This window comes from Neolamprologus brichardi, chromosome 20 (genome assembly GCF_056152115.1).
Source record: "Neolamprologus brichardi isolate AB-2024 chromosome 20, ASM5615211v1, whole genome shotgun sequence".
Lineage (NCBI taxonomy): Eukaryota > Metazoa > Chordata > Actinopteri > Cichliformes > Cichlidae > Neolamprologus > Neolamprologus brichardi.
Genome location: NC_142123.1, coordinates 25422282 through 25444543, shown reverse-complemented (window position 1 = coordinate 25444543; position 22262 = coordinate 25422282). Strand labels below are relative to the sequence as shown.

At 40.1% G+C, this 22262-nt stretch overlaps 1 protein-coding gene across 3 annotated transcripts; it reads right to left on the bottom strand.

The window, feature by feature from the left end:
• Nucleotides 1-14: 14 nt before the first annotated feature.
• Nucleotides 15-21848, bottom strand: LOC102792181 (protein phosphatase 1 regulatory subunit 12B-like). 3 transcript variants are annotated; one of them, XM_087834002.1, is made up of 12 exons: nucleotides 21759-21844; nucleotides 20410-20500; nucleotides 20131-20325; nucleotides 19937-20012; nucleotides 19227-19336; nucleotides 10727-10743; nucleotides 10486-10615; nucleotides 8933-9037; nucleotides 8723-8773; nucleotides 8526-8576; nucleotides 4728-4976; nucleotides 15-2291 (listed from the first exon to the last, which is right to left on the bottom strand). In XM_087834002.1, exons 1-11 carry the CDS (start codon nucleotides 21776-21778, stop codon nucleotides 4842-4844), a joined length of 981 nt encoding a protein of 326 aa, XP_087690128.1. In that variant the 5' UTR covers nucleotides 21779-21844; the 3' UTR covers nucleotides 15-2291; nucleotides 4728-4841. The 3 variants fall into 3 exon arrangements, with proteins under 3 accessions (XP_087690128.1, XP_087690127.1, XP_087690126.1); XM_087834001.1 differs by lacking the exons at nucleotides 15-2291; nucleotides 4728-4976 and having other exon boundaries at nucleotides 6734-8576; nucleotides 21759-21848; XM_087834000.1 differs by lacking the exons at nucleotides 15-2291; nucleotides 4728-4976; nucleotides 19227-19336; ... (2 more) ...; nucleotides 20410-20500; nucleotides 21759-21844 and adding an exon at nucleotides 15659-16429 and having other exon boundaries at nucleotides 6734-8576.
• Nucleotides 21849-22262: the final 414 nt, after the last annotated feature.

Sequence of the window (22262 nt, the reverse complement as noted above, 5' to 3'; positions counted from 1 at the left end):
ACAAAAACAAAGCATTTTCATCCTTTTGCCATTTATTAAGTAGAGTGAATTTAACAATGTGTCTGTGTTAAGCCACCACTCAGAACATTTCAGACTGTTGAATATACAATCACTCGGTAAATCAGTATATCTACAGCACATGTAGAGAGAGCAGAATCATACTGTAGCTTATTTATATGGTGGATGTGAGCAAACATAACACTGGTAATGTGGCATGTGGCATGGCTGGACTCCGAAACCATCACATGGTTTAAGGAATATATGAAACACTGAGGACCTTGGTTAACTTAACCATTAAGTGTAAAGAAGACAGATACCAAAATCCTTGCTGTGTCTTTCACACCACGTACAGCACAGAAGGAGATTTCATGCAAATTAGTCTGAAATGCAGAGTTTATAAATCACGATGTATTAAACCCTATTTTAAAGCAAACTCAAAATCTCTACACTTTGTTGCATTGTGGGTTTAGTTCTTAAATAACCATTAGAAGTAAGAAGTCCCTTCATACTGCAACTAATAAAAACATGACATCACTAATATTGAAAGATATTGAATCGCCATAGCACTAGTAAATATAGCCTACAAAAATAAGCAGATCAAAAACAGAAGCTTGGTAAAGTTCTGGTTTGTTAAAAGGCCTGCAGTACAGGCTTGCTCTGAAGCTAGGTGTGCCTTATAAATTGGCAACAAAGTCTTTGAACAACTGCAGACCTATTAAAATGGTGAGAAATCATTACAGAATAAAAGAGCTGATAACAGTTCACATTTCACAGCGCTGGCTTTTGCTGATTTTTAAGGCCACCCAATTAATGTGAAGGCTCACAGGGCAATGATAACAAGGAAGTGCACAATTCTGGTGTTTGTATTTTAATCGCCTAATGACAGGAAGGCCAACGGGTCAGCTAAATAATCAGTGTACTCATTTGAAACAAAACTGACTAGGCAAAATATAATGATTAAAACTAACACATCCATAAATAAATAAATATATATCTATTACAAAACAAAATATATACGGCATTTTCATTTGCACTCGGGGTGTCTCTCCAGGCATTCATTTGTTTTCAAAATGAGATACTAGCTCAATAAAAATATCCTCTAGGAAGAACGTGCATTTAAAAAAGCAAGGCAGCTGAAAACACAAAAAAGGAAAGTGTGACAAACATTAATATCATCTCCTCTCAGAAAGTGTACCATTTTGAATGTGTCACGGGGCTGCTAATAACAGCAGCACTGTTAACATGTGCATGTACAAAGTAGCCTTTCATGCCTATTGTACAGTCTCCTTTAACAAGCCCACATATACATGTTACATTTTTTGCATACTAGGTAAATTAAACTCAAATGTGTATTAGCAAATTTTAAAAAAGCTGAAAATTGGACTAAAATGTGTGTCTGACCTGTTAGAATGATAGTTTTTCCAAAGGTTTGTCAAGTGCATCACATTCATGCATCCCTGCAACCGTAGAAAAACACCCACAGACTTCCAAAGAAATCCACATCTGCGAGGCAGTCAACTGTGGCGAGCAGCAACGGCTGAGTGACAAACCTGAGAATTTTGTCAATTGAAGCAAACACACCCCAAAACATGCATTTTATGAAGCTTCACTATCTTTAGCCTATAGTGAAAGCAAGTTAGAGTGTTTTTGTGATAAGTTTTTAACGTCTTTAACGTCACACATCATAATAAAGGGGAAAGCTACGATTCCAAACAGTCTAAGTCAATGACTGTCTTCTCTTTCAAATAAAAAACATATTAAAACACGATTATGGAGTGCACAAGTAACAACCAAAGTAAAAGTGTCCAAATGTTATATGGCATATTATTAGGTACAGTAGCCTCACGCAATCTAATGCATTTGTTTGGATTTGAAATGTCAACAGTACACCTGGTCCCTATTTCATACATGTGACAAATATTCCTAAAACAAACAACATATAATGAAGGAAAAAAATAAAAATAGTTGAAACTTTAATTTTAATAATGGTAAAATTAACTGAAGCTTGCCAACACTTCTCTTTGGATCTTCACAAGTTCTAACAGGAATTACTAGGATGTTTCTGAAAATGCAACCAAACTAGCCTGTCACCATACAGTAACTCAGATACGAGTCAAAACCTGGGACCTTGTGGATAACGACACTGCTATTTCAGGGTTGGAGCGTCCACAGACACACAAGAGGAGCATCGGACATCTTTTTTTTTATTTTGACAGTTTGCTGATGACTCGAATGAGAGCACCATTTTCATCCTTTAGTCTCTGGTTGTCTGACTTGAGCTCTGTTAAGACCTAGAAAAAGAGAGGGAGAAAACAATATTAGAAAACCAGGGAAATATACAGCTTTTGCTGTGTCATTTAAATGGTTACTTGACATCTTTGTGACTTAAACCAGGACTATCCACTGCAACTTTAATCACCACTAAAGTTATCTTTCACTGAAGTTTAAAGTCAGGCAATGAGGACATGCTCTGCAGTACCTGATCATGCAGTGTGGTGTGACAGTGACAGTATGTCCTGAATGTGAAAAGTGACAGAGAATGAAGTCAGAGAGAAGGAAAGTGAGGGAGGGTCAATTCCCCAAATCTAGGTCATGTCTCTCATGAGAAGCAATGACTAAAAATAACCACCCTCTTTGTCAAAGTATTTCCCCTCTACTGGAGACAAACAATAACCTTCTGCGCTAGCTGGGACACGTTGCGTGAGCAGAGACGTCTTACATCAACATGTTCCTGCCCAATATGTTGAATATTAATCCATAAAGTGAGAGTGAAAGCCCCACTGTGCTGACAATCCTATGTTGTAAGTTAAAAATTAAATGATAGTTTAAAAGTTTTGGAATACGCTAGATGAGATGACCGATAAATTATCAGCGGGCTGTTAATTTAGATAAGCATTAATGAATAAAAGGCAAGCAATTTTCCTGTTAGCACCTTTAAAACTGTTTGTTTAATCTGTACAAAAGATGAAATGAAAATGTTGTGGTATTATTCATTAAACACCTGCTTAGACAGCATGAAAAATATTTCCAAGAATGAAGGAAAGCAGCGGTGTCCAACAACAGGCCTCAAGGGTGGGTGTTGCAGATTTTAGATGTGTCCTTGATCCAACACAGCTGATTTAAATGGCTAAATTACCTCCTCAACATGTCTTGAAGTTCTCTAGAGGCCTGGTAATGAGCTAATTATTTGATTCAGGTGTGTTGACCCAGGGTGAGATCTAAAACCTGCAGGACACCGGACCTTGAGGCCCGGAGTGGGACACCATTGAAGTAAAGCATACAAGGTAGCGCTATATCAGGGGTAGGCAACTCCAGGCCTTGAGTGGCAGTGTTCTGCAGGTTTTAGATGTGTCCTTGATCCAACACAGCTGATTCCAGTGGGTAAATTACCTCCTCAACATGTCTTGAAGTTGTTCAGAGACCTGGGAATGAACTAACCATTTGATTCAGGTGTGTTGACACAGGGTGATATCTAAAATCTGCAGGACACTGGCACTCGAGGCCTCGAGTTGCCTACCCCTGCGCTATATTATGTACACTGAAATGTGTTTCACTCTCCTTGTGTCATGCACCAATTACACCCTCACAATCTGGCATTTTGTTTAAGCAGAAAAATTTCCCATTATTTACTCCTACATATAAGTGCTAGTGTTGACCCCTCCACCACCCCAGCCTCCACATGCAGACCCTTCTATGAATATTTAGTCACTAACCAGAAATTTGAAATAAAAAAATACAGTATTTGTAGCTAGTGATGAGCTTGCAGGCTAGATGCCAAACTCTAACTACTTTGGACAAGAAAATAAATCAGTATTTACTTGTTATTCCACACTAATTTATGGCAAGTCTACTATGGCTTTGTTTTTTTTTTTCTGTAAGTAAAACAAATAATTTGTCAAGCTCTGCAAATATTAGTCATTTAATCATTAAATTGAAACATTTTGCAATAACTTTAACAAATCTTTGCTAAAGTTAATTTTGTTGTCCCTAAAAATCGTTAAACCATTATCAGACTGCAGGGTGTGTTTCTTGGGGTTTGATTTGATTAGCTGGTGAGATGTTTCCATTTGTTTCCAACAGTAAATATGCCATACAGACTTTAGAGTAGAATCGATCCTAACTCTCAGGAAACAAAAAAAGGCCATTGGGCTTATTTCCCCAAAATGCCTAATGATACCTTTGATTTCACATCCCTGCTCATTAGCAAAAACATACAAAATTATTGGTACGTCTGCACCCCTGTCTCATCCAGTGACAAAGCACGTGTTCATTTTCAAGGCTAATGATCTGACACGTTTCATTTCCTTTGGAAGATTCAATAGTGGCTATTACCTTGGAAAACAACTTAGCATTGATTACACAGCACATTGCGCAGGACTTGAATATATTTAATTGTGAAAATAAAAGGTGCTCACAAGGTGCTTCTATTTTTCATGATGCAGAGTCCTAGGTGTTTATGCAAAATGGCAACCCCTATGTAAATAAATAAATGCAGCTTAAAACACAGTGTTCATTTCTAGCATGCCACACAAATCTACCTAAAATTGAACTTCAAACAAGGCTTTGTGACAACTGTTTTGGAGAAAAGGGGGCTTCAGGGTTGGTCTAGACCATAAAGGAGATTAGATTTTAAAAAAAAAAGTGCACAGGAGGATGCATTGCAGTGTGTGTGTGGGGGGGAGACGGGTGGGAGGAAAGCGTGAGCATCAAGAGAGTGCAAGACCTGCCTGAGAGGAACACAGCAGAGGTTGAAGGGGCTGTAGAGGCACCAGAAGGAAAGAGAAGTAGAAATTATGTGGCTGAGGAAGGGGAGAAGAGGAAGGGGGAAAGGTCTCAGAGGATCAGAGGTCCTCTGTCTCCGGCATCGAGGCCGTCTCAGAGAGGCGGGCGAGGACGCGAAGCATGGCTCTATTTTCAGCCAGGAGACACTCGTTCACTCTCCGCAAGGTCTGGACCTGAGCCAGAGCAGGGAAAGCCTGCATACAGGAGCAGAGAGATACAGAGAGGGGCAGACAGAGAGAGCATGCGGGGAGCAGGCCATGTCGCACAGAGAGATACTCATAAAGAGACTGCAGCCATATCCGCACATACAGGCATGCACCCACACAGCAGCATAGACAGGGGAAATCAAAGAAGCAGAGCTGAGGGATTTATCAGAAATACTTACATAAACAAATATTTACACAACAGAGATATTTTGAGAGAAAATACCATAAGCTGCAACAAAGCGAGGAAAGTTATGAAGCCAGTTCTACTTGGATTTGTGCTCATCAAAGGCGGGCTTTATTGGGAAGAAGTGAGGTGTTGACTTATTATTATATGCATAGAACTGCAAAGAAGATGGAATAAAATTCACAGAAAGCTAAAAAAAAAAGAGAGAAAATAGTGAACGCTGCTATATTTTAGCCTTTGCACACCAGCCTCTCCAGATAAAAGTCAAAGGAATGGAAATCATTCATTTCCTCCCTCTTCCTGGCCTGACTTTTTTGAGGTAAACCTCAATGTGGTTCGACATAGCTGTCTGTGGTTTGACACCATTGCTGAAGGTAAACCGCAGACCAGACACACACACATATACACATTATTCAGGGCACTTGTGGCATTTCAGCCACCCAGACAGACAAGTTTGTGGAGGTGAATGTGGCAAAGCATGACATATAAACGAGGACACCCAGCTTCGCCTTGCGCACATTTATGAAAGCTGCCTGGTTTGGGGACTTTTCAGTTCATGCATTAAATGTTCTCTTGGATTAAAACAGCGCAGTTTTTTGGAAAGGTGCCCTTGGCTGTGGTGAAGAAAAGGACACAGTGAGCCGAGGATGCATAATGACCAGTATCCCTTATTACACTCTTTTAATATTGAGCTGTTTGATATTAAATCAGATCTGACTACACTCTCAGGTTCTAAGGGATCATTTCTACAGAGTTACTATTCATTAGGTTTAGAGGCTGTCAAGAATAATTGAGCTTTTCCATCCCAGCAGAGTAATCTGACACTTTGAGTATTACCACATTCCCATTATTTTAAGAGGGAAGATGGACACACAGTGCTGTTGATGTGAAAAATCCATAACTAAGGCTAATTAAGTGCAGAACTACAGTGCGGGTAGCCCAAAAACCCAAAATGCACCCCTATTTGCAAGAAAAGTAACTACAGCAAGCAAAGGCAAAGATGTGCTGTTATGTATCATTTATAGGAACAGAGAGTAACCTGCTCAGGAATTCTGACACTTGTGGTCATTGAGTGTCACAACTGCAGTTCATTGATTTTGTTTATTTTATTGCATTTTTTTAAATAACCGCATAAACATCTTTTTTCGACACATCTATACCTCTTAAAGGCTACTGTTATTTTTCCTTTCCAGTAGGTGGTGCAATTTGATACTTATGTGGCAGCAATGAAACAGCTCCCCCATGTGGAGAATCTGATACTTGCTAAAAGTGAAGAAGTGACTTTGTGAGAGAGTGCAAGCCAGTTCTCTGAGGTGATGTGCTCCCAAAGCTTTTACGCTCTAAGCTACTGTTGAGAGGATAAAAAGTCCAGATGTGTAAACATGCCCCAATCTCTGGCACAACAGAAACATGTGAGGTGATAGGTACGTATCAGTCACACCTCTGTATCATAGCAACCACTCACCGTCCCCCCTTCCCTGAGACAGCTTGCCCTCAGGGCTGGTACCCACAGCGAAACCGCAGTGGGGCATCCTGCTGAAGGAACCATGACAATACGGGGGTCAAACATCTGCTGCTTATATACCACCCTGCTGTTGTACGTTGGAATTCTGCATATGTTATGCAAACCGAATTCCCGAAAAGTTGGGTTTTACAAGAATAAAATGCAGAGATTTGCAAATCTCATAACCCACATTTTAGTGACAACAGAACACGGAAAGCATGTCAGTGTTTGAACTGAGACAACTTTAATGAAAAAAAAAAAGCATCCCTTCTCCTTTTAATAATAGTCCATAAACATGAATTGAGGAGACCAGTGTAGTACTTCTGGGAGAGGAATACTGTCCCATTCTTGTCTGATATATGGCTCTAACTGTTCAACAGTCCAGGGTATTTTTAGCTCCATGATGCACCAAATGTTTTCAGTGCAGGCAGCTCAGTTCAGCCCTTGGATGTTTTTACTACAAAGCCTTGTTGTTGTTGTTGTAATAGGGGAAGTAGGCAGTTTACCATTGTCTTGCTGAAATATGCAAGGGGCTCCCGGAGTGTTGCTTTAAGAGTTGTATGTACTATTCAGCAGTGATTATGCCTTTCCCTATGTGCAAACTGCCAATTCCATTTCCAGTCATGGCGTGCTGTGTTCACAGACAGTAATTTCTGGAAGTGTTCCTGAGGTCAGTGATTTCATGCCTGTTTTCAATTCAGTGCCACCTGAAGGCCCGAAGATCACAGACTCCCAGTAACACTTTTGGCCTTGTCCCATGTACACAGACATTTCTCTAAATTCTCTGAATCTTTTGATGATATTATGCACTTTAGATGGCGAGATATTCATAGTCTTTGTAATTTTAACGTCGAGAAACATTAACCTGAAATCGCACAATTTGCAGACACAGGTTGGTAAACCAATGCCATCGTCTGAGAACGTCTGCCGCTCTAAAATGCTCGTTTTTACACAATCATGTTACTGACCTGTCGCTTAATTAGTTTGCAAATTGTTCCACCAGCTGGTTCATTTTAATATCACTTAATTTTCCAGCCTTTTGTTGGCTCCATTCAGACTGTCTTGAGATGTGTTCCTGCCATTAAATTCAAAATGAGCTAATATTTTTTAATGAAATAGGAAATGTTTTCTTTGTTCAATTGTGAATAAAATACAGGCTCACAAGATTTGCAAATCATTGCAGAGTGTTTTTATTGACATTTTACTTAAACTAGTTTTGTGTATTTTTTCCACAGTTTATTTTATACTGGTTGGTTCTCTCGAGTAATCAAATTATAATCTTATCGTGTAGTTTGTAATTGCTTCCACATAAATTGCAGATCATTTTTACTCAGGCCTGACATCTCTTTGTAGTTGTGCCCTGTGTTTTTTTGTGAGGCAGAATACACACAGAGCAACACAGGAATGTCTCACAAAAGCAGGTCTTTTGCTCTTGGATAGGGTTTGGTATTCAGCTGGAACTAGGTCACAATGTTCACCCCAACAGTGGGATAAGTGGAGCAGGGGAGCAGCAGCACAGGCTCCTCCCTAGCCTGGCAGGAAGTGGCCCAGCAGAACACTGTGGGTAATGAGCCTGAAGCACTAACCTTCTCTCTCCTTGACTCCAAACCCACCTGGCTAACCACAACTCTGCAGTGAGCGATATGTGTGTTCTGCTCTGTAAAAACACTTTAGGTGTGCTTGATTTAGAATGAGTGAGAGGGGCTTGGCTGGAGGTACCCGCAAGGACTATCAGTATTATAATGTTTTTTGGGGAGAAAACACCAATGAGACAAATTAAGCACAACTTGTGTCTGAGACAAAATAGATGCCTTTTAAGTGAGTACACACTGTTTTTGCATGGACTGACCTTTAATTCCTCCTCCATGTCTGACACTCTTTTCTCAAGGGTTTGTTTTTCCTGTAAATGAAGAAAAAATACTGAAGTAAGTTCTATTGGAAAAATGAAAGGCTATAAGACTATAATTTGAAGTAGACAAGGAAACTGATTGGAAAGAATGCAAAGATATGTAGTATTATCAAGGAGAAGGTTGTTAAGACACTTACCCTTTTTTCCGATTCAAGTGCTGAAGATCTTTCAGATATTGTGTCGTGTCTCTAAAACAGGGGTAATGTTATTGGGAGAAATTTATTAGAAGAACGGGTTTAAATTTTAATCATGACTTCACTGAAGAAGTAAAAAGTCAAATCCTTTCTTCAAGCACACAGGAAGTGAAGGGATGAATGTGAGCTTTCTGTAGAATGGGCCAAAGGTACCTGAGTGACTTTCTCCAGTTGGGAACGTATCTTGGCAAGCTCTTGTTTGCTCTCCTGCAACCTGGACTTGAGTTTTGCATTTTCATGCAAAGCTTCTGCATACATCTAAAATGTTAAGAAAAGGATTATTTGTGTAGGAGTGAAAAGGAGTATTTGAATTTTGATAACCAAAATATTAATGAAGATACAAGGCATAAAAGGAGTAACAACAGACAGTTTAAGTTGAACCACACAACTCAAACAATATGTAAGATCATCGGTTATATTTACATACATACAATTTATTTTTTCACAATAGCAAAAGCTTTTTTAAAAAAAACCCAAACCTAACATAACGTTACTTCTTTTGTTTCTGACTGTGACATGACCAAACTGAGTGTGCATTTTTTGTTGATATCTGATCATGTTTAACCTAAAAGGATGATGGTGATGAATGCTTATCACAACTGTAAACTAATTGTAATGCCCTTCCTGATGCAACCCCAAAGGAATTTGTGCCTCCTCCCAGTAAATGTGTAAACCAGTAGACTATGGAGCCACTTTCGACTTGGGCGAATTTCAAGGAGGGGGAAGGGGGGCCTCTGTCTCTGTCGGTCTTAAAAATAATAATGTTCGGGTATGTTTATGGTTAGGGTTAGCATCACCTGTCAACATCTATTTAAGTAAATGTAGTAAAAGTACATATAGAACTGTTAGCTTCTTCAAAAACCTTACATGTTCATGTCTCTCCATGTTTCCCGTTTTATTTTGAAAGCTCTGGTGTTTCCATGTTCAGTGTGTTTAGTTTTACTTTTCCCTGTGGCGTCATGTCATTTTTATCAGCTGTGTCTCCTCAGATGTTTCCACTTCCCTCATTACCCTCCTGTGTATTTAAGTCCTCTGTCTCCCTCTGTTCTTTGTTGGTTCATCTGTCTGTCTTCATGTCAGGTCACATCAAGTCACAGAGTTTTTGCCTCCCTCTGTTCAAGTCCGTGTTCATGCTCGTGTTTGATTTATTTTATAGTTACGTTGTCACATGTTCCTGTTTAGTTTCATGTTCTTGTCTCTCGTCATTGTTTTCACAGTTAGTTTAGTTTTGCCCCAGTTTAGGTTTCAGCTTACTTTCGCATCGCCTTGTTTTTCAGTTTTTTGTATCGGCCGCATAAAGGCTCGCTTTTTGTTTGATCATCAGCTCATTTCTCCTGTGTCTGTTTTTGGGTCCGCTCCACAAATACAACATCAATCCCCACCATGACAACATGAAGTCAACAGTATTGCCACTCTTACTGTATAGTGGCATTGCAGGTTCATAGTTCCATATACTGGTTTGATGCAATCTCAGTAAGACATACCTTAATTTCTGCAAATACTTGAATAGGGAATATTACAATAGTAAAATACAATTAGAGGTCAGAAGTTCCTTTCTGACACTCGTAATCCCATGAAAGCCCAGTTATATTACTGGGACAAATAGATACAATGTGCATAAATATAAAGGCAAATTGTATCCAGGACTGCAGCTTTGAATCAGTAACATTAGAATGTGTTTTTGAAACTGAGAAAAGAGTTACTACCTTCTTATAGTCTTTGGCAGTGGAGTCTTGTTCCTGTTTATTCAGTGCAGCCAGCCTTGCCTCTCTGCGTGTGTATGAGCTGGTACGGCCCAGTGACTTGTCTGTAGCACTCTCTCCAATGGAATCAAATCTAGAGGCAACACAGCTCTTAGCCAGTCTGCAAGGCAGCTTTATCTACAGTGTTTTTTTCCTCTTACCTGTTACAGTTCTGTAATACAGAAGAAAAAAGCCCAAATCTTACCTTGACACTCTGTCATGCTGAAAAACAAGGAATAAGCCATGTTAGTTTGACTAGCAGCATGGAAACATCACACTGTGAAAATATTCTGTCACGGTTAGATCGAGTCCTGTTCATTTGATATCACCAAACAAAGGCTTGGCTGAGAAATATTTTCCATTTTGAGACAGCAGAGAACAAAAACAAAACTTCCAGTTGAATTATCACAACATGCGACTCATGCTTGTATTACATCCCAGCTGGACTATTGTAACTCCTTATATGCTGGAGTTAGCCAGACCTGCCTGGCAAGGCTGCAGTGGGTCCAGAATGCTGCAGCTCGTCTTCTGACACGTACTAAAAGATGTGAACACATTTCCCCGGTGCTTGCTTCTCTTCATTGGCTTCCTGTCCACTTCAGAATTACTTTTAACATTTTATTGTTGACTTGCAAAGCCCTGAATGGACAGGCTCCCGGGTATTTCTCTGACCTCTTGCAGACTTATACCCCCTTTAGATCTCTTAGATCAAGTGATCTTTTGCTTTTAGCCATACCAAGGTCGAGGCTGGTTCATAGAGGCGATCGAGCATTTGCAGTTGTAGCGTCTAAGCTGTGGAATAATTTACCCCTATCCATCAGGTTATTTTATTAGGTATTTTGTATTCTTGTACAGCACTTTGGTCAACGCTCCTGTTGTAATTAAATGTGCTATATAAAGAAATAAACTATAAACTATAAACTATGTTTGGACGCCTTTGGTCCCAGATGGAAGAAGTGCATGTAGAAGTAGGATACAATTCTCCCCAACACTGCTCTGACAGGGTTCGCAGAGGTCAAACCTACCCGGTGAGCCTGGTTAATCTTTTGAAATACGCTGCTGCAATGAGCATGCCTGCAGCACAAATATGACATAATGACATCAGAAGTCAAGTATTCCTTGCATGACAGGCTGCCATCTGACCTCAGACAACAGTCTGATATCAAACTGTCCTGGCAGCTCCCTGCTATGACTAGCCCAGTCTAAGTGGCTGCCAAGTTGCCTGTTGTGATCACATTTTGTGTTTGTTTCCACTTCACCAAGCAGCCTGGGCACTGTGCGACATGAGGAGTTGCGTATACATACTGTTCTTTGGCTGTATTTGGTTTCTGTTTTCAGAAATTACGTAACCTCAGAGATGTCCCTTTTAAGGGACCTATTTTTTATGGCTATTGACTGCCTTTCTGCATTACTTCATAGTCACGTGAAAAAGAACGTTTACACTATGGGACTCTGCAGTTCTGTGAAAAACTAAGTACGCCTCATGATTCAGTAGCTTGTAGAATCACCTTTAGCAGCTGTAACTTGAACTAACTGTTTTCTCTATGAGTTTATTAGTCTCTCACATTGTTGTGCAGGAGTTCTTGTCCAGTCTTCTTTGCACCGTTGCTTCAGATCACTGAAGCTGGACGGTACCTGTTTATGCAAAACACTTTTAAGGTCCCATTGCGTTGTGTCAATCAGTTTGAGGTCTGGATTGTGACGGTGCCATTGAAACGCCTTGATTCTGTGCTTCTGTTTCAGATTCGTTGGCATGTGTGGGATCATTGACCTGTTGTGTGACCCAGTTTGGGCCAAGCTGTAGCCGTCAGACAGAAAGCCTCACATTTGGATGCTGCCATGTTCTTTCTTTGAAAGAACGGGCTTTCTCCTAGAAAGTCTTAAAACAAAACCCATACGTCTTCAGTTGTTTTCAAATAGTCAATACCAGCTATCATACTGACTGAGCCTTGCATTGCACTGGCCTATCCAAGAATTTCACCCCATATTTAATCTCCATACTTAGTTTGTCAAATGACTGCAGAGAGCCCTAAACAAAACTGAACTAAACAAACACTTGCTGCCTTCAGCCGATAAATGTGGTTATGAGATGATGAGAAGAATTTTTTTTCACTGTTCATACCAGACTGGAAACAACAAGTACTATAGTGAGAGAGGCTGCCATGATGTGAGACCAGCTTGATCCGTGATCTCTGCTGCAGTCTCGTAAAACTTCCCTAAATTCATAGATTTGGAGTTGATCTCCAGCCAGGCAAAGAAATCTTTGAACACCTGTGTTTAGAAATGTTTGGCAATAAAAATCAAGTGTGGTGGTCTAAGCTGTTTGAGACAAGAAGCAGATGTTAAAAGAATGATTTAGAAAAACAGTATATGTTAAAAGCAGTGGGTATTCCTGCATTCAGATTTAGTGAGTTAAGAGGAGATTTTACACAGCATCGTAGGAGCTGTTCCTCAGCAAGTGTTTACATAACTGAGCCACTGCTGCCTGTCCTTATGTGGTCATGTGCTTCAGCTGAGCTATCCAGGAAAAAAACAGACCTCCCTGACCTCAGATAAAAAAGGGCTAAGGATGGAGTGAAGAAGAGCTCTCACTCACTCCGATCTCTTTGTGCAATAGCAAGGAGATTCCTCAATCAGATTGTGTAATCATTCATTAAGCAGCAAGTTGTAAGAATGCATTTTCATGAAGCCTGCTTTTGGAGATATGAACCAAACTGAACGCAAACCTATTTCACACTAAAGGATTAGGAAATTGGGGAAATTAGGCTTTTTTTTTTTTAACTTAATACTTTAAACCTTGAGTGGGCCCTGTGGGGATTACACTGCCAGATTTTTGGGAAAAAATGAGCAAGTCCTTATACGACCAATAAACGCATAACATCCACATTGAACCGAAGCCAGAAAATGAGCCATAGTTTGAATTCTACTTGTGATGGCAGCTGCACCAATCTGATTGCCTTGTTAGGAGAAATTGAGGGAGGAAGAAGTGCCACATGTAACTTAGCAAGGCAGAGCAGAAGGAGGAGGAGGAGATGAACAAGAGTGTGTCAGACTGGTGAAAACAGCCTCAGAAACAGTGTTGGCTTTACCATGGGCACCCAGTAAACAGAACTGTTTCCAGTTTTATTAGCTTGCCTGGATCAACATCATCAGAAGTATACACACGCAAGCCACCTGCATGAGCTCACTGCTAGAGCGTATAAATGATAAGGCTAACGTCAGCCAAGAAAATCATAATTAGCAGATTCTTCACACTCCTCACTGCCTTCTCTTCCTTTCCACTTTCTGCCACAGCATCACTCCTTCAGAGCAGGCTAGTCGACTACAGTAGGAAAATCTGAGCTACACCAGTGCAAATGACACTACACTACACACACATAAACTCATAAAAGAATCTTCCGCATTCACTCACCTTTCCCTACTTCAGCCAGTTCTCCCTCTCTACAGTGTTAACTCTTTACACAACATCTCAGAGCTCCAGGCAACCAAGAGTATCTTCCTTGTTTTCAAAATGACCAAATCAAATTAGGAAATGGGTTATTTTTCTTGAGTAACAGTACTTGGAAACATTACTGCCTATTATGACATGTGTTACAATCGATGCATTAATTCATATGTATTACGATTACATTTAGTGAGTCTTACCCAAGTGGTCTATCTCTTCACACAATAGCATCACACGATAAAGCAAATGTGTGAAATTATTAATGGGGGGACTAATTTGAGTCTTTGCTTTTCGTGGAACATCAGGTAATGTTTTTTATCTTTCTGTGGACCTGCAGAGATTTTTACAGGAAAAGTGTTTTGGATCTAGTGCAATTACTCGTTTGCATATTCAAGCATGTTTTAATTTGAAATAAACCTAGTGGGCTATGATTTCTGAATGCGGGGGAATGGAGAGCACATATTTCCAGAAACATAATGAAGCAGAAGTATCAGAAACTATCTGATCTGACTATCTCAGCTATCCTAAATTCTTCCTTCTGTACAGCACGTGGCTTAATGTGCTTACTTACATTTCACCACTGTGAACATCTGCCAAATGTTGAGTGTCTGCCAATAATGCAAATGTGTTCCTGTTTACTTTGACTTCCTGCTGCACACAGCTGTAACACATATTACATTGGTACAATTATTGCATCAACCTGACTCCACGGCTTTTTCTCTCCCAGGAACACACTGCCAATTCAGATTGGGCTGGCTTCATGGAAAATTAAAGCCAGAGTTTCCCCGGCAGAGAGAGACTGACACTTGTTGAAATGCGAGCAAAAGAATCCAAACATCCACCAGAGGCATTCGCTGCTGGCAACAGTGCAATAATAATGAGTGTGTCTGTAGTGTTGCGTGACATTACTGTACGTGCTTCAAAACAGACAGGATCCCATTGTGTTTGGTTTTTTTCCCCCCCTCTTTTCTTTCTTTCCCTTTAAATGTGCCTGTCACACAGAGTTCAGCTCAGTCTGATGCACTGACATAAACAGTCAAACTACGCCCGTGAGAATAAGCCACTTAGGCAGAAAAAAAATAACAGGAAATTACAGAAGGAATGCTTCAATCCAAAAGTCTTTTCCAGAAAATGTGGTCAGACTCTGCTTCAGAGCAAATACTTGCCTCGCTTTCACAAGCCAGCAAATAAGCTGTGATAAGTGTCTGAAGAGTTAGGCAAATACACATTAGTAAATGAACTATTAGCCTGTTGATCATATAATGATGTTTTTTTTCTGTTAGTATGCCAACAGCAGATGTCCAAACATATATACTGCTATAATATATATCTATTGTTCAAAGTCAAAAAAATCTAATAAATTAACTGACAAATTCTTTAGCTAATTGTCCGAACTCTTAAAAAGCTGCTTAATGATGCGTCCAGTTGTCTTAGACGAATCAACAAATCAGCCTGGTCTAAGGATTAGTCATCAACTTCTACAGAAAATACTATTCTTTCTTTGACTTTACAGAGGGGTCATACTATAAAGTCCCTTTACAGATAAATAAAGAGTAAGATAAACTAAGAGTTGTGATATTAAAGTTATTTAAAGCCACTGGAATAAATTACCAAAAATTGCTACAATATCACAAAAAAGTATCACATTCAGTTTTTCCTGCAAAGGTGCACCGCTCTAGAAATAAAGCTTACTCTGTAGTTTTTTTCTGTAGGGGACGGAGACGATGGTGGCGATTCTGTCAGTGACCTCCTGGTGCGAGTCAGGTCCTTGGTGCGTGGGTAGTAGGATGACATCTCCCTCCTCTACCCCGGACAGGCAGATCAGCTTCTACTGTAACATTCACCGAGGCCACCACCAGATAACAGCTGCACACACGCACAGATTCCCTCAAGCAACAGGGACACAGATGTCCATGACCGTGCTCCTGGGGAATCCTCAGCAACAACAGGTGTGTGTGGTGTGTGTGTGTGTGTTTATATGTCTGTTTGGTGTTTCAGTGCAGCCACAAACGTCCCAGAAGTGGACACAGTTGCTGCTAAATCTGGAAGGATTTCAAATGTGTGGTCACGCCTTCTTCAAATCTCAGGCAGTTAAACAACAAGCAGATAAAAATGTTAAAAAGAACCACAAAACAAAATAATCTCTGGAGATCTAAAGAAAAAGAACAATTCAATGAAGAAAGCAAACGAATGAGTATCCCTTGTTCTGCTCTGTCAGCACTGAAGTCCGCTATGAAATGCACAAAAGTCCAAAACAAGACAAGAGAGAAAAAGTTTGTTCCCTTTGCTGCCTCTTCCTGAGTTCCCCAAAGTTATACACTCTCTGCCATCTCCCTCCCTCTCCTGCTCTCTCTCTCTTCTGCTCCTTTCACTATTTGGTCACCCTCTCGGTCCCTCTGCTCCCCCAACCCCCAGCCCCCTGCTTCTCCCGGCTCTCTTCAGCTTTGGCAGCTTTCTGTGGCAGCCTGCCAGAGGCTCTGCTATGGACAGACTCGGCACTGAGGGCTAAAAATTGTCCACCGATGTGAACAGGGATAAGAGGAGGTGGAGCACAAAGCCAGAGTCAGGAGGGGGCTGAAGCAATTTGTGTCCTGGTAGGTCAACACGCAGTATCACCTGAGGAGCCATCAACAACTGTAAAGTGTCAAGTAACTCTGTGCGCCCTACAGTGTGATGGAGAGGGGACGTTGCCAGTATTAGTGCTACACAGTGTTAACACAGAGCATTTGTGACACATCTCCTCTTCCTGAAACTGAAATCTTGTTTCATTTTGCCCACAGCCGCATTGATTTTAGTTTTAGTTTTATAAACCTGCCTATTGATAGACAGGTTTTGCTTTCTTGTCAGAAGTTATTTGAAAAGGCTAACTGAATTCTCAGACTTGTGTGAAGCTACAGCCAGCAGCTTGTTAACTTGGCATAGCAAAAACACTCGAATAAGAGAAAAACAGTTGGACTGGCTCTGTTCAAAGATTCTAAACCTGCCTCCCAGCATCTCTAAAACGCTCTAATTAACATGTTACATCTTATTTTGTTAATCTTTTTTCTCTCTGGTTGTTAAACAAACAAAATTTATGTTTTAACTAATGAGGCTCAGCGGGGACAGAACCAAACAGTATTCACCGCTTTCCCCTGCTAAGCTAAGGTAATCCAGCGCTGGCTCTGACTTCATGTTGACCATACAGGTGGCATCAATCTTCTCACCTAATTCTTGGCAACAAAATGAACACGGGTATTTCTCAAAATGTCAAACTGTTCCTTTAAACAACCCAGCAGTAACCCCTTAATTTCATAGTCAGCTCAAGCTGGCTCATTGCTGTCTTCCTTTTATAGTGAGGTACGCAAGCACCTCACGGTTCTCTATACTCCCTCATCCTTGCTCAGGGCAAATAGATAGAAGGCAAGATAGGACTGCGAGAAACTGAGCACAGACACAGGGGAGAATTAAAGAGAAGCGGAGAAGCTGATGTGTTGTGGCTTTTGGTTTAAGGCTGGAAAGTCACCCAGACTAGAAATCTAACAGGTCTTAATTTTCCAACCTAAGTACCATTGCTTGCATCTCTAACTTTTACAGTGCTTGAATTTTAAGGACAAATACCATGGATTGTAAGTTCTAACAAAACTGATATTGGAATTAGGTATTAGTTAGAATAGTCTAGCAGTATATTTACATTAAACATTCTAACTTGGAAATCCTCCGGAAATAAGACATTAAACTACACTGGCACTGGTTTTGGATAGTTGTGTTGAGAATCTAGCCCAGCTGGAGTTCCTTCTGTCTGATCCTCACCCTTAGCCTTAGGATATTCCATATGGGATGCTATGCTCATGCATTTTAGTAAAGCAGAAAATAAGTGGCTACCAAAGATCCCCTGAGTGATAGCAGAAATGTGGAAGTTAAGTTTGGACTACCACTCAGATCAAATTTCATAATGTATTCCAGGATAAAAAGAGGTATGTTTGAAGCGGCATTCTTGCTATCGCTGCTTGTCACCCTTAAGTACCAGAATCTCTATGTTGTCTCACTCTGCACCTGTCTTTTTGTCTGTTGTTGGAAAAAATCATAAAAAGAACTGCGGAAAATCTGTTCCGATAATCATGGAGTCACGCAGAGGTCGACTCTATTGATGGGCAGCCTGTCTAGCTTCTGGTAAAACCTCACTGCTCTGTATGATTATCACAGACAGATATAGTATCTGCTGAGATACTCTCGTATTACTGACAGATCTCTGTTTCAGATTCCAGCACAGGGTTACAGCCAAATCTCTGACCTGGAGTCAGCTCACATGGACACCACTTTCCATTCATACTGTATTACACCTAGTACATTCATAATCATCTATTCTTGTATAAGTCAAAGCCTTGTCATCTATGTGTCCCCTTTGCTTCCATTTCTCAGATGGCTAGATTATCTAAAGGGAAACTTAATAAGTGAATTGACAGATTTTACCCAGTAGGAGTAATTGGTGATTAAATTTGTCAGTGCTTTTGTCAGGGGTGTTTCACTGATAGCATGCAGGTGGAGGGAGAACAGTAATAGTTAAGAATTTAAAGGAGAAAGGAAAGCCAATCACTCTGAATCCAAGGGTAAGATTAAACGGAGAGCGTCTCAGTTTTGCCCAATATGGTATGGAATGCTGAGACACCTCAGCCATGTGATGTGAAGAATCAAAATGACTTAAAGAGAGTGGGGGGTTGGCTATCCAGACTATCTTTCTGTGAGATATTATCCAGCACTTCTAGTTACGGTACTCTGTGAACACATGCTCGACATTTGTGATTGCAGTACTTCTTAAAATATTGCATCAGAGATCAGAGCGCAGCTGCCTTTGAAGCACACTCGGCTTTCATGTCAGGGAGGAACAGAATATGAACATGAAACAACGGCGCCAACAGATATTGACTTGCACACAATATTTAAATTAGAGTGGTGATGCATTTAATACCTCCATGGCATTTTCATGAATGCCAAAACAAAAAAAACACTTTGATTTTGTGAAGCATGAGAACTGATTATCACATTTTTAAGTTTAAAATCATTCCCAAGAAATTTCAATATATCACACAGAAAAGCTTTGTAAATATTGGCCTCCTCTGGAACAAGCTATGGATGAAAAATAGATTAGATTATCCTTTGACTCCATCTAGTGGTAGATGGTTAAAATCTTTTGTGAAACCACCATTCGCCTCTTGGTGTGTGTGTGTGTGTGTGTGTGTGTGTGTGTTATTACAATTAAAGTGGCTAGATGTTTTCCACCTACCTTTGCAATGTAGTCTGAGCCTTCAGTGTCAATGCAGGGCCGTCTTTGTTGAGTCAGCTGTGCTGAATCTGCAATGTTCTGATTTTCATCTCTCCACCATCTCTCGCCAACTGGACATATAAAGGAAGTGTGTGTTTTTATTATTATACTAGATCGATACTAATAATGGAAAATAAAGACATGCTGTATGATTAACAAACTGAAGGCTAATGTTCAGATTGAGGTGTTCGTGAGTCTGAGCTCTCAGAGCTCAAAAACTTCTTAAACATTATCAACTCAAAACCAAAAAAAGTGATTTCATTCCTTTAATAGTGTTTTAAAACACAATTCATGTGCTCTGTGTCTGCATTTTGTAGCACAGCCACTCCCAAACCACACACACACACACACACACACACACACACACACACACACACACACACACACACACACACACACACACACACACACACACACACACACACACACACATTATTTTTTTTTAAAACAAAAAACAACATGTTTGAAATGACTTTGAAAGAACAGTCCTGAACATCAAAACTGTCCAGAAATCATTAGGTGGACTAACAGTCTGGATCATAGTGACCTGCTAGCACATTTTTTGTTGTTGATGTTGTTGTATTATATTTTATGGAACCCAGAACAAAACATATGGATCATGAAGCACAACAGAACATGACAATCAAAAGAAATTCTGATGTTTTTCTTACCTCTGAAGGAGCTGTTGCAGTAAGGCCGGTGCGGAAGGTCAGGCAGGATTTCTAATCTGGTTTCAAAGTTACCCTCCTTCACATTTGGAGTAAAATAAAGAAGAATACAGAGATAAATCATAAATTTCACCTAAAGCTTCAAATCAGCCATATCTGAGGCAGAAAACAATTTCTGAATAATTCTGTCTTGTAACCTCGTCCATTTGGCTCCAGTTTAGACTGACATCAGTTGTTTCTGTGTACTCTGTAACGCCAGGCTGAACTCTTCTATCATCTGTTAAGCTCATCCGCAGACAGGACCTGTCCTCCAGTCTGCTGCTATCCTCATTTTTTCCATCTTCCAGGCTGCTGATCTTCTGAGCCTCTTTCAGGTCAGTCGGAGTCATACCCTGCAGGATATTCACACAGATTCACATGTATGAACAGTTTGTTAAATCTTTCGAAATCTAAACGTGTGTCAACCATTTCAGTACCTGTGTTAACCTGCGAGTTTGTCTCGCATGGCGAGATTTTGCTTTTCTCTGAGATTCTGCTTCTTCATCCCTGACAGGGGTCAGATACGACCTGGGTCAGGAAAAACACACAAATGCATAGGTGTAATTAGTCTGCAAGAGGCCACAGTCATACATATGAAGAACCAATGTTTTAAATTAAAAAATGTAAAATCAAATCAAGTCAAATGGGACATTAAATTTAGTATCTAACTATTTAGGTATATTATTAACAAAACAAAGCTACATATATGAGCAATAATAGACTATTTGCATTACAAACCTTAACAAATCCCAAATCTACTCACAAGCTTCCGAAATTCAGTAAAAATGTCTAGTATTAATTGTACACAGCATAATCAGATAAAATCAAATACATTCCACTATTATGTGGCCTTTATGTGACCCAGTGTTACAACAGCAAGTATGTTAAGCTGCTAACACAGCTTTTCTGTGATAGCTGAACACACTTCTGTACTTTTTAATTGTCTGTCCTGGCATTCTACTCTACCCACTTTCACAAGAAATCAGTGAATCAACATGCTCTGAAAAGATGCAAGCCTGACATCTATGGCTGTCTTCGTAGACACAAATAAAAAGCTGAGCAAGCATCGGTGGGGAGGCTCATGTTTTACCCACTGAACTGCTAGCACTGCCTCTGCTATGCTTTTACTGGTATTGATCTTTCAGTTGTGGAGTCACCCTGAATGTTCACGGAGATTCATTGGGATGCTCGGCACAGCAGCACAATCTAGTCTATGCAAAGTTCAGGACTTGGATTCCATTAATGTGCATAATTCTACCGACTGATAAAGAAAATAATCAAGAACAAAAGAATTTAGAACCCAGTATAGCAGCCATCTCTGCTATACTGGGTTCTAGAGGTGAATGCTGGAAAACCAGTATTATTACGTGTTTTACATTTCAGTTTTATCCACCCACTCTTAAAAGCGAAAAAACTGCAAATTATTCCTCTCAGGCAACATACTCAAACAATTTCTTTTTAATCAGCTAGAGAAGTTAGCAAGAATAACAGCCTTAAGACAGTAATTACTAATGTACATTTTTAAAAAAGCTAATCAAATAGATGAAAGGAAAATATGAATTTTCAGCCCCCTATGCAACAATCCCAAGGCTCCCATCACATTAGTTCTTAGAGGCCTGCAGCACCTGCACAGAGTAGCATAGTTACTCTACATTAAGATAACAAACATCAGGCCTTAGAGCCTTGCCAAAATGGTTGCTTGACAGATTGAAAATCTAAAAATGAAAATGATAAAAATCCATGAATAGACCAGCATGACTCAGCCCCCCCCCCCATTGAAACCTACCTGCTAACAAATGCTTGCATGGTCCCTGTAGAAGGTCAGAGACTGAAGAACTGAGACAATGCTGCAGGGATGAGAGGGAGAGGCTGGAGAAAAAAGGAGTCTAACTGGCCGGGGTGAAGAGAGAGAGAGGAAGAGAAAAGGAGGGGGATGGGGGCACTTCCTGCCTGAATGATGCATACACAATCAATTTAGACTCCTATCTACCAAGGTCTGATGCAAGCAAGTCTAGGCATACTTCAGCTGTGCATGTGAGCAGCAAACACATTTAGCAGTTTATTTGAAGAAATAAGGAGACTATTATCTTTCTTTATCTGGATTATTTGAATCTTTGAATTCTAAAAAGAAAACAGAATTGTGCATTAACCAATCTAGTTATTCATTCCTTAGTTTATTTATCCACTTACTTCAGGATTAAACCTTATCCCATCTACACATAGGAAACTTAATAACTAAATGTACAATTATGGTTAAGTCAAGGCTAAATTTAGCTTCTTTAACTAATGA